Here is a 13,428-nt window from a genome sequence, read left to right on the forward strand (position 1 = left end):
ACACCCATGGCAGCTAGAATAGCCAGAAGCCTAGCTGACACATGGAGCCTTCAGCTGAAATTCCTGTTTAGCTATAACTCTCCCTGGATGACTTTGGGCCAGTCCCTTACTTGCAGATGATTCTACCAGAAGACTGGAAGGGGGAAATTGGATTGTTTCCATGAAGGAAGGACAGGATTTTTTTAAAGTGATAAAACTGGACAAAATGTAATTAGGAGTTCTGTTCTCAATGAAGAGCAAATGAGGAAGCTGTGGGGCCTGCCTCTCTTACTGTGATGACTGGAAACAGCTGGTTTAATTGGTATTTGTACTTCTGTTACAGAAGGTGAGTATTGTGCCCAGTGATCCTCTGCAGACCCACTAGCCATGCCAGGGATTGTGGTGTTCCGTCGCCGCTGGTCTGTAGGCAGTGATGACCTTGTTCTGCCAGCCATCTTCCTCTTCCTCCTTCATACCACTTGGTAAGTAAAAACATATACCTGAGAAGAAAGCTGTAATGAATATGCTGATGAAGTTGGGTTTTGTTCTGATAACTTTCATTTCTGGTCACTCTCTAGTGTTCCTCACCACATAGAAGGTGCAATTCAAAGCATTGTGTTTTTATACCTCCCTCTGCTAAAGCCTCATATGTGTATGTGGGGAGTGGATGCATGAGTCTCCAGGAAGAAGAAATGGTACAATTGGACAGTCATTATTAAAATGTCTTTTTCCACAAACTCCACCATGGGGCACAGAGAATATGCTGAGCTTGATGCATTTTTTAGTTCTTAGAGATTGCCGCAACATAAGATAAGGATTATTTAGGTGTGCAGAGATTAAGCTCTTCTAACGTGTCTGGGCAACAAAGAGAGACTTGGTGCAAATACTAAAGCATTGGTCTGACATGTTGACACTTTCCAGGGGTGGACTGCTGCATGCGCCACTACCCACAGTTTCTATAGGGTAGCAAATACATGAAAACACGAAGTTGCCTTATACCGAATCAGACCACTGGTCCATCAGTATTGTTTACTGTGAATGGCTGCAGGTCTCCAGGGTCTCACATAGTGGCCATTCACATCATCTCCTTCCCAGTACTTTTTGCTGAAGATGGCAGGAACTGAACCTGGGTCCTTCTGCATGCAAAGCACATGTTTTGGCACTGAGCCATGGCCCCTTTCCAAATTAATATAAATCAGGTGTGGAATAATTGGCAGAATATTAGTAATACCCCAACTGTTCTTGTATACATTGGTAGCAGGTAAAACTTCTGTCCCGAACGATCAAAACTCTTACCTTCAGGTATATACCATTTCTAACGATTGCTATGGATATAGTGTGGTGAGTGGGAGAACACCTCTGCCTTTGAATATGTATGTTAGCATGCAGCTGTATGCCTCCAGTGTGGAAGAAGGAGCTGTCTTCAAGACACGCCCATGCCTTATGCTGATTTATTAATTTGTTTGTTTGTTTGCATTTCACCAAGTAGTTTTGTATAGCCCTCCGGATGGCTTTCAGAAACAATGAAACCATTAAATCACCCCTAAATCACCTAAAACACTTGAAATGTTGCAACCATAACACTGTGATAATTATAGTAAGTAGTTGTCAGTGTCATGGTTGCAGCATTTCAAGTGTTTTACTTGTTTTCTGGTCATGGACTGTAAATAACTAACTAACTACAGTAAATAAAACAACAAGAAATAACAATAAAATGCACCCATAAGCATACTCATAAGTCCTCAGAAGTTAACAAATCATTTAAAGCTAAAACCATTCTGTCACCTGTTCAAAGACATTGAGAAAGAAGCTTTTTTAAAACATTCTTTTTAACAAGATGGAATTGGCCTGACAGACTTCATTAGGATGGGAGAACAATTAACATCAGGGTGACTACCAAGGGGGCACTTCCATCCATCCAAATGTAGCATCCAACACCCAACGCCTGTTCTGCTGATCTTCATGCATAAACAGACTCATGAGAGAAAGTGGCCTCAAAATTATCCTTCACCCAGACTTCTGTGTGTTTTAGAGGTCAAAATCAGCACTTTGAATTGCACTTTCGAAAAACAAATTGAGAGCTACGGCAGTTTTTTCATCATGGATATAGTATGATCCTACTGATTATTTGGACCAATTGAAGTTTCTGAATTCGCTTTAAAAATACACCCATGGAAAGTGCTAGAGCAAAGTTTGAGTCCAGTGGCACCTTTAATATATCTGAAGATGTGTGCCTGCACATGAAAGCTTCTACCCAGAATTAAATTTTGTTGGTCTTAAAGGTGCCACTGGACCCAAAGTTTATTCTGTTGCTTCAGACCAACATGTAAAGTGCATTACAGATATTCAGCCTGGAGGTTATCATGTGTGACAGTGGCCAAGTTGTCCTTCTCCATGAGTGGCTGCAGTTGACACAGCAAACTGTGCTGATAAGAGGTACTCTTAGACATGAATGCAACCTGGGAGTACACAAGCAGAACCTGGTCTGGTAACACCCCTAGACTGTGTGGCTCACACCTAGACTAAGGGAGCTTTCAACTCCTGTATTGATTGGACTGCCTACCATCAGTGTATCTGTCTTGTCTGGATTATGCTTCAGTTTGTTAAGCTTGCTTTATTTACCTATGAACTAGTTTTAAGCCAATTTGAGGAACTCTGATTATTTTAGCATTCTGAGCAGTCTCCTAACCTTCAGGATTCCCTGTGTTCCATGCAGGGAAACCACAAAGCTCTATCAGCACCTTCCCTCCAGTCTTCTGTGAGTGCCAGAGATCTTGAGCAGGAGAAAGAGGAGTGTTCATATTATACTGGGCTTTGGTGCAGGCAGGAACAGCACACTTTTGTTGTACTGTTTCTGCCTGCTCCTAAATTCTGTGTGATATGAGAGTGTGCAATAGCTATGGTCTTCTTGCTGTGACCTGCTTGGCATCGACTAGAGCCCATTCCTTTTCTATATTGGCTCTCATCTTGTGGAATAGGCTCCCCAAGGAGTTTTTAGGAGGCATTGTAAGGCTGTTTTATTTGTGAAGACTTTTAATGGGATTTAAGCTGCAGGCGTTTTGGGGGGCAGGGGTGACAGGTGGGGTTTTATTATATTTTGCACATTTTTAATTTTTGAAATTGTAATCTGCCATGAGCCACAAAGGAAAGGCAGGGTATAACTGCTTTAATTAATAAGCAATTAATGGAGAACTCTGTGGGAGGGATGTGCATGTCTGTGGTCATCTCCTCACAGGATCAAGGGTACTTGGCTCTGGCAAATGAATTTGTGAAAACTGTGGAACTCATAATAGTTTGATTGTGTTTCCTTTGTGGGAATAGGCATGCTCTCGGATAATGTGTGTATCATTATGCTGGCAATTGTAATATAAGATTACAATAGAATGAGTTTGCTACATTTTCTTCTGCTCTTGCATGAGTACTGAAAGCATGTAGAGAAATATGTTCACTTTCACTATGCTTCCCGTTTCTGTGATGGAAAACTGGATAGATCTGTTAAAAGATATTGCAGCCTCTGTGGATGCAAAGGAACACGGTGTGTGTTCTGGGATGTCATCCAGATATCTGTGTGTGGGTGGAAAAATCCTCATTAGTAAACCATCACCATTGTACTATCAGAGCAGTACTTAAATGCATACCACAAATAAATGGATGACATTAATGGAACGTAGCTTTGCTGTCTGGTAAATGTGATATTTTCCTCTGTTCTCAGAGACCCACAAGCTGCATATATTAACATGGGTGATATTCTGTTGATGGTTATGTCCGGAAACACCATCATATTTATTTGACAAGGGTCAGCAAAATAGTTACATTGTAAATAAAATATTGAAAATGCTGTGATCGCTTAGAGATTAGCTGGTTTCTCTTGTATAGGCTTTCATAGGCAACACTTTGTTTCATTTAGATATATAAAGTTGGAAAAATATGTTGTCGAGGGCTTTCACAGCCGGAGTTCATTAGCTGCTGTAGATTTTCCAGGTGGTATGGCCATGGTCTTGGCATTGTAGGACCTACAAGGTCCTACAATGCCAAGACCACGGCCATATCTACAGCAGCTAAAGTTGGAAAAGTGTACAGAGTAATTCCTTGTTTGTATAGTGCTTAACATAAACAGAGCACCTAAAAGAAATTAAAGAAGCAGCACTTCCCTCCCTAAAGGCTTACAATCTAAATATTGACAAAGACTGCCGTCTCCTTACTTCCAATGTTATTTAGTCATGTATGTGGTAAATTAAGGCATATCAAGGAAAAAGAATGCTATCTAGCAAAGAACTACTTTGTTTTTGGTAACTGTATGTTGCTTGTGTATGGCAGGTTCATAATTCTTTCCGTGGTGCTCTTTGGACTGGCATACAATCCCAATGAGACCTGCTCTCTTAATTTGGTGGACCATGGCAGAGGCTATCTGGGTATTTTGCTCAGCTGCATGATAGCAGAAGTCGCAATCATCTGGCTCAGCATGCGTGGCAGCATCCTGTACACAGAACCTCGGGATTCGATGCAGTATGTGCTGTATGTCAGACTGGGTAAGAGACAGTGGCCAGGGGACTTTATAAATATTTGACCTTAATGCAGCCATCTGTCGCACTCTCAAAGGATTCTCCCTTCTGCACACTGGTAAATGGACACTGATCCTAACATTCATTCCTTTAACGACTCCTGTAAAATAAGAATACTCAGCCCTTGTTAACTTAAATGACTTCTTATCCAAGGACATTGTTATGGATGGATCCCCTGTGCATGGTGTTAATAGACAGGCTGAAGAGAGCTGTTTTTTAAGAGAGCCATTCTACTCATCCTTTTAATTTCATTTGTTTTACAGATGTGGGAAATGCTGTGGTCTACTTAAGGTTCCCTTGTGAATGTGGTTTATGTTTACCAGATGCCTCTATGAGGTCTGCATCAGTTTACCTCTGTAAAGAGCTGTCTTGTGTTGCTGAACTTTTGATCATCTTCATTTTTTGGATCCTTGCTATCTTCTACCTCCCCTGTTGAGTTAAATAGTTTACAAATTACTGCATTTGTTGTCTTCCCAGCAACTCTTGCAGTCTTCTTCATTACTAAGACAGAGATGTACATTTATTATTTTTAGTAATAACTACATTTACCTCGCCCTTCTGCATGAAAAGTACAAACATGGTATGCAACTCATGGCTACCCTCCTCTCTCTGGCCTGAAACTTCATTCATAAAAATTATTGAAAGAGAATTGCATGCTTTAGTGTACATATACCCAGCTGCCTAGAAACTGAACAGTGTTTCTCTTCTTGCTCCCCATGTGCACACTGACTATCCAAAGGCCTCTCTCTCTTATCTGTGATATGCAAATAGATCAGCTTTATCCTTGGAAGGATGTATTGTTTCTTCATGCAGTCCTCTTCAATACATCTTTATCTGCAAAGAGATGTTACCAGGACAATGAAATGGGCATTGCTCTCCTGCAACTGGCCTCCCATAACTAGGCTTTTATACATACTGTATTATACTTAAAAATAGGTCTCATCCCTCACAAACGTTTTGGTTACCTTGATCTGGGACACAGTTTTTATCAGAATTTGTTAAAAAATATTGTCCCAGAAAGGATGTTGAATCAATTTCAAATATTATGACAAAGTAACTAGTGTCTACTTATTTTATGTCTTATTTCTTGGAAACATTCTTTATAATGGAAGTCGTTATTGCTGTACTGATTCCGAAGTTCAAGATAAGAACATAAGAACATAAGAGATGCCAATGTTGGATCAGGCCAAAGGCCCATCCAGTCCAACACTCTGTATCACACAGTGGCCAGAAATACCAGTGCCATCAGGAGGTCCACCAGTGGGGCCAGGACATTAGAAGCCATCCCACTGTTGACCCCCCCAAGCACCAAGATGACAGAGCATCACTTGCCCCAGAGTCCCTATCTATACCTTGTGGCTAATAGCCACTGATGGACCTCTGCTCCATATGCTTATCTAATTCCCTTTTGAAGCCGTCCATGCTTAAGGAAGGAAGTAAACGTTACTCTTTTGATTTCTTACATATACTTTAGCCTCCCTGAAGAAGCTTGAGAATCCAGACTAAGTGGAGTTGAAGGGGGAGGAAAGCATACAGCATTCATGTCCCACTCTAAAACCTTCACATGAAGCTGTCTGTGTGTAATGAGGTGTTTTTCCTAATGAGTGCCTCCTTCCCATGGCTTTTGCTATTCCCCCTTTTCTTTTCTTTTTTTATTTGTAATTTTTATTTATCAGGTTTGAAACGTAAAGTTACATAACTGTAAGTTGCATATACATGTAAACAAGAGAGTTTGAATATACAAAATATATAAGATATAACAACAATGTAATCCAGGTAATGATAAAACACTCAATTGTACAGTAATGCACAGTAATACCTTTCAATAGTTATTATAGTACAGAAGGCAAGAGTGACAAGTACTATCAGAAATTCATAGAAACTTCTAATTCAATATGAATAAAAACATTTATATACGTTTGGATTCTGGTGCTTAAAAATGCGTACTTTATAACTGGTGACCATTAGATCGTCCAAGAAGATCAAGCGAAAGAGATCAGTGCAGGGTCATAGGGTTCGGATTTCATAACCACTGCTGCAATCATGACCATTCAGGGGATATGAATTCATTTTGTGATAAGCAATCAAGTATCAGGGACCACTTGCTGTTAAAGTTAGATTTAATAGGTTTTAGTTGAGGCAGATTCAATTTATTAGTAATGTTGTCCATGAGGTATTGATCCCAAAGCTTTCTAAACCATAATTTCAAATTTGGAGGATTATCTTCACGCCAACAAGATGCAATAGCAGTTTTTGCTGCAAAGAGGTATAAGTGGTTGGTTTGGAGTGATGTAAGTCTATATAGTTGGAACAGTAGTCTAGGAATAGGGTTTCAGGTTTGAAATTCCCCCTTTTCTAAAGAACCTTTCTATACATGTTGTGTACTAATACTGTTCAGAAAGAAAACTGTGTATACACAGCTGTGCGTGTAAAGGGGTTCACTGCATCAGGGCTTATAACTTTTCCCTTTCCATTCCTTTACGACATCACTTCTATGAACATTAGAGAGAACAAGCAGGAACCCTCAAGGACTAGTGGGAGGCATCTCTCTTCCCCCTCCTGCACTATTTCCTCTTTCCCAACTTTCCCTTTTCGGAAAGCCCCACAGCCTCTCCACTTTTCCTGCTTCCTTCTCTCCTTCTAGGGTTGCCAGTGAGAAATCACAATGCATCTCCTGGCTACAGAGATCAGTTTCCCTTAGCGTTGCTAGCTCTGTGGTGGGATATTCCTGGAGATTTGGGGGGGTGGAGCCTTGGGAGGGAGAGATCTGGGGAGGGAAGCAACCTCAGCAGGGTATAATGCCATAGAGTCCACCCTCCAAAGCAGCCATTTTCTTCAGGGGAACAGATTTTTGTCATCTGGAAAGCAGTTGTAACTTTGCGTGATCTCCAGCCCCCACCTGGAGGTTGGCAATCCTAGTTCCCATGGAGAAAATGGCTGTTTTAGCGGGTGCAGTTTATGGCATTAAAACCCTCTGATGTCCCTCCACTCCTCAAACCCCACCCTCCCCAAACTTCACCCCCCAAATCCCAAGATATTTCCTAACTTGAAGTTGGTAACCCTATCTCCTTCCCACTCAACAGCCATCCTACCTTTCTCTTCCCCTCTGTCTTAAGCTTTCCACCCCAGCAGCTTCTGCCTAAAAAAACCATGGCCCAGTTATGTGGTGCTGCCCACTGGGCCAGGCCCACTTGCATGGTAGGGAACCCTCAAGGACTTGTGGGGGGGGGGTGCCTCACTTTCCCCTGTATCCCCCCCCCCTGCACACTTTTTCCTCTTTCCCTCCTCCTGGTAACCCCCATATCCTCTCCTTTTTACTTGCCCCATTCTCTCCTTCTCAGGCATTCACCAACCTACCTTTTATTTGCATCACATCTTCAGCTATATTTACTAGTTATTTAGTTCATTTATACCCCACCTTTCTCCACAGTGGGGACCAAAACAGCTGACGTTATTCTCCTCTCCTCATTTTTATCCGCACAACAACCCTGTGAGTTAGATTAGGCTGAAAATGTGACTGGTCCAAAATCACCTAGTGAGCTTCCGCAGCTCACCTGGGTGTCCCAGACCCTACTCTGTAGCTCTAACTTCTGTACCACACTGGCTTTCATAGGGTGACAGCTGTTGAACACAGTAGCAAGCAGCCAGGCCTAGTTGAGTCATGCAAGCTGGGTTGCATGAAGTCACCCAGAGGTTGCTGCCAGGCCTAGGGTTGCCAGCCTCCAGATGGGATCCGGAGATATCCTAGAATTACAACTGAACTCCAGATGACACAGATGTGTCCCCTTGGTGAAAATGGCAACTTTGGAGGGTGGACTCTTTAGCATTATATCCAGCTGGGTCCTCTCCCCTCTCCAAACCTTGCCCTCCTCAGACTCTACTACAAAAACTCAAGGAATTTCCCAACCTGGAACTGGCAACCCTAATCAGTCCTGCCTCCAAGGAGTCCTCCCTTAAAGGTCAAAATAGGCCTGAAAAGTGCCCTCCCTCTCACCCTTCCTTTTACTGACAGAACCAAGCTTGGAGTGCTGTGGTTGCCAAGAAACAGCCACTGAGGGAGGTAAAAGGTAAATGTTTCCCTTGCTCAGAAGCTAGTCTGCTCTTGCATCCGACTCTAGGGTTGCGGTGCTCATCTCCGTTTCCAAGCCGAAGAGCCAGCGCTGTCCGAAGACTTCTCCGTGGTCATGTGGCGGGAGCACATCCAGCCTGTGCTGAAAGCACTGCACTGGCTCCCAATAGCGTACCGGATTCGCATCAAAGTGCTGGTTCTTACCTTTAAAGCCCTATACAGTCAGGGTCCGACATACCTAAGGGACCGCCTTTTCCCATATGTTCCCCCAAGGGCACTACGGTCGGAGACCTTGCGCAGTTCCGCAGGGCCTGCAAGATGGAGCTCTTCCTCCAGGCTTTTGAGTAGGAGCCGCCACTACCACCATCTTTACCATCATTGTCAACCGGCCCTGGGAGGAGTGAACAACAATGATGCGTGGAGCTGATACCACTGAACTGGGAGTTCCATCTTTATGATGCCATCTTTTTATTCAAGACTGATTGAAACATCTAGAGCACTTTGAAAGATTGTAAATGACTGTTTTTATGTTGCTTTTGACCTGTTTTATGTATTGGCATGTGCCCTATTTGTGAGCCGCCCTGAGCCTGCTTGCAGGGAGGGCGGGCTATAAATTAAAATAATAAATAAATATAAATGTGGCCGGCATGACTAAACGCCGAGGTGCACGGAACACTGTTACCTTCCCACCAAAGCAGTACCTATTTACCTACTTGCAATTTCTTGCTTTCGAACGGCTAGGTTGGCAGGAGCTGGAACCAGAGATGGGAGTTCACTCCGTCATGCGGCACTCAGGTCTTGAATCCATTGCTTAAAGCTATATGTATTCCTTTTATCATTTTTTGGTTTTTTAAACTCCCCAATGTTTTCTTTAAGATTTCACATTTTTCTGCAAACCTAGAGCCCTTTCCAGGTTTGTAGAAAGATCTGTTGCATGGCGACGTTGCATGATGATATAACGTAAAAACATCACACCAGGGATGGCGCGTGGTGACGCTCTGGTATTTTGGGCAAAACTCTGTGGTTACTATAGAATTTCCCCCAAAATACCAGAGCATCCCCGCGCAACATCCCCGGCATGATGACGTCACTTCCATGTGACATCGTCATGTTGAAGACATTGTGCCGGGTGGTGTCTCTTGGGGATGGGGCTTTCACTACCGGCCAGCGGGCTGGTGGCAGGTAGGAGCCCGCAAAATTGGGGGATCTGTTGCTCTGTTTGCACGAGCTGCAAGGAGGATTAGATAAAATGGTATGGAATGTTAGTTATAAACTGTTGGCTATGTTCTAACTTGCTATTGATTTTATACGGGTTCTGATCGGTAGCATCCTTGTAATACTGTGAATTCTGTTAATTTGTTTTAATACTGTTATACTGTTAAGACCTATGGTTAATACAATAAAATCTACATCTATCCATCCACTCCCACCTGGGGGCTGGCAACCCTAGCGTGGCTCCCAGGCGCTACTACGGGACTGAATGTAAATCCTGGGCTCTTCCAATGACTGCTGACTGCTGGAGATAAGTGCAGAGAACACTGTTTTATTTTTTTGGAAATTACCTCTCTCCCTCCCCTCCCCATGTATTTTTTTCTGCAAACTTTGGGGGGGGTGACTCAAGTTTGCAGAAATATCTCTTTTGGTTAAGGTAGGTATCCACAAATGGGCCCACATTTGGGAAATAGATATATAGATAGCCTTGCAGGTTTTTGTCACTTCTTTGTAGGGTTGCCAACTCTATTTTAGCCCCCAGCGGGGGACTTTAGGGGCATTCCCGGAGGTGGCGGGGCATCCTCGGTGTGATGACGTCACATTGGGGACGTCTGCCCCCACCCCCGCCCAATGGGCACATGGGGAAACGCCAGCTCCCTGCACTTAAAGGGAGCCCCTTTAAGTGCAGGGAGAAGGGTGGCTGCGGGTGTTGGGGCTTGGGGGCGGGGATTCCCCCGTTGGCCAGCTAGCCGGTGGCTGGTAGAACCCCCCAAAAAGCGGGGAACCCTTGCCAAACCAGGGTCTGTGTGGCAACCCTACTATCTTCGACTTGGTCTCTGTGCTTCACACCCATGGGATTCAGTGCGCACGCGCTAGATCGATCGGTTCTGTAGCAAGCTCTTTTAATGGATTTTCGCGTCCAGTCCCTCAGGCATGCGCAGGAACCCCACCACGCATGCCCAGAGGGGTGGGCGCGGACATCCCGCCAGTTCCTTTCTTACCACTGCGTTGGAAAGACCTCTTTCTTTGTCGGTCTGATTGGTTCGCTGTTCGCTTTTGCCTCACAGCTCTTAAGAAGTATTTCCATACTTTATTTTTCTTTTCTTTTAGTATTTTGTTCTTCAAAAACTTTTTTTAAAAACCTTTATTTTCTTCTGAGGGGAATTTACCTCAGGCCTTCGGGCTACCACACCCCCCCTCAACTGTTCCCTCCACTTCACTCCTTTATGGAGAAGAAGTGGGGATTTTTCAATAGTTGCAAGCGTTGTGGTAGCAAACTTGCTCCTCCCGACCATCATACCCTCTACATTTTTTGCCTTGGAGAGTCTCACAAGCCAGAGTCCTGTCGTCACTGCGCTCGCTTCTCTAACCAAATGAGAAAGAACCACGCTGCGTGCCTTAAAGTGGCGCTGCTTGAATCGGCCCTTGCTCCTGCCTCAGCTATGGAGGAGAGACCGTCTACATCGACAGCTCCAGCATCGAGACCTGCCTCCGATGTCGACCGCCCAACACCGAAGCTCCCGACATCGAAGCCAAGATCGTCCGCCTCAACGCCAGTCAAAAAGAAGGCTAAGGCAAGTACAGAGCTTAAGTCCGCAAAGAAGGGCACCTCCAAGTCCCTTAAGGCAGCAAAGAAGGGGAAGGAAGCAGTGCCTGCACTGGGTGATGCCCCTATAGTGCCTCCCGCTCCATCGGCAGTATCGATATCAGAGGCCCAAGTCCCTCCACCGATACCGACCATCCATGTATTGGACTCCCCTGTCCACCAAATGGAGCCTCCTTACTCCGACATCGAAACGGTAGAGCTCCTAAGTCATCAGATGGATGCAGAGCATTCTCCTTCTCCGTCATCGACATCGATGGTATCGGAAGCTCCTGACATCGATCCACGTCGACACCGATATACCTCATGTGACACGCAGCATAAGCCTCCTCGTCTGCACACTCAATCTGTCGATATCGACGACCGATGTTACAGGGACAATGGCCACAGACAAGCTAACGCTTTGTCTCCCAGATGTCCACGGTCCAGAAGTCGCTCCCCCAGAGTCTTCCTACCCCCCACACACACCAATGTTGTGGGATCAAAGACAGTTGATACTGGATTCACAGACATGCATGGCTTACCTGCCCCAAGACAGGGCAGCAGATATCATTTCCCTAGCCACAGACATCCGTATCCAACCCTCCGTCACTGCCTTCCAAATCCAGAGGCTATTAGGCCTGATGGCTGCAACTACGTCAGTTCTCGTCTTCGCCAGGCTCAAAATGCGTCCGTTACAACTCTGGTTCATCCACAACTACGACCAGTCGAAAAACGCACACACTGTCATCCTATCCCCTCTTCCCAGCATACAGGACTCTTTACTTTGGTGGACTGTCCCTTCAAATATCCTTCAGGGAGCGCCATTCCACCCTCCGGCACCCGAAATCACCATTACAACGGATGCTTCCCTGACGGGATGGGGTGCACACTCCATGGGCCTCTCTCTTGGGGACAAGTGGAACACGCAGATGAGGAAGCGACACATAAACTTCCTAGAACTGCTGGCTATAGATAATTGTATAAAATAGAGTACAGTCTAAAATATTATAAAACCATAAAACCAAAGTTATGAACAGTTAATTAAATCACAGCATACCCACTAAGATCAATATTAACTAGTACCCCTAAGAACAGCGTTGGCCCATATTTTCTTTGCAGAACTGATGGCTATACAACACGCTGTCACCAGTTTTCTCCTTTTAATCAAAGGAAAATGTGTCACGGTCCTCACGGACAACACCACAGCGCTATCCTACGTCAACAGACAAGGAGGCACTGTTTCCCTACGCCTATGCAACCTTGCAATCCAGTTGTGGGAGCTTTGCATCGCCAACAACATATTCCTCGTGGCCACTCACATTCCAGGACGTATGAACGTGCAGGCAGACCATCTAAGTCGAGCAGGACTCAGCCTTCACGAGTGGGAAATGAACCCAACCTACCTCCTCCCACTCTTCCACAAGTGGGAAGCTCCCCAAGTCGATGTCTTTGCAAGCAGAAACCACAAAAAGTGTCCTGCAGTCGAGGAGGCAAGGACCCAAAATCTCTGGGAGACGGTCTCCTTTACCCTTGGTCATCGGGACTTCTCCACCTGTGCCCCCCCTTCTGCTTCTGAGAGTGGTCTGCAAAATTCTCAAAGACAACGCAGACTGTATCTTAATAACACCATGGTGGCCGAGACAACCTTGGTTTTCAACGATCCTCGAATTATCACGGGGGATATACCATCAGTTCCCTCTGTCTCAGGACCTCCTCCTTCTCTCAGACTCCCCCGTCCTACATCATGACATACCACAGTTGAAACTGACGGCATGGCAGATAACATCACCGGCTTCTCCTCCCATGTAGTGAATGTCCTTTTGAATTCCAGGAAGCCTACTATGCACAAGTCCTATGATTATAAATGGAGAAGATTCTGTTCTTCCCTCAGTGGGTCTCGAAAGAGTTTTCCGATTCCTCCTTTCCTTAGCTGACTCGGGACTTTCCCATTCGTCATTAAGAGTTTATTTGGCCGCTCTCTCGGCCTACCATGTTCCAGTTGACAGATGCACTTTGTTTTC

At 44.7% G+C, this 13,428-nt stretch overlaps 1 protein-coding gene across 1 annotated transcript in view; it reads left to right on the plus strand.

Moving 5' to 3' along the window:
- Positions 1 to 330: 330 nt before the first annotated feature.
- Positions 331 to 13,428, plus strand: part of LOC107121456 (sn1-specific diacylglycerol lipase alpha) — a gene marked incomplete at its 3' end in the record, with an annotated part of 68,497 nt that continues 55,399 nt past the window's right edge. The window contains exons 1-2 of the mRNA XM_015424365.1: positions 331 to 461; positions 4,297 to 4,508. Of these exons, the coding sequence (XP_015279851.1) occupies positions 367 to 461; positions 4,297 to 4,508 (307 nt within the window). The remainder of the gene's footprint in view (positions 462 to 4,296; positions 4,509 to 13,428) is intronic.

Source organism: Gekko japonicus, unplaced genomic scaffold (genome assembly GCF_001447785.1).
Source record: "Gekko japonicus isolate JY-2015 unplaced genomic scaffold, Gekko_japonicus_V1.1 scaffold4794, whole genome shotgun sequence".
Classification (NCBI taxonomy): Eukaryota; Metazoa; Chordata; class Lepidosauria; order Squamata; family Gekkonidae; genus Gekko; species Gekko japonicus.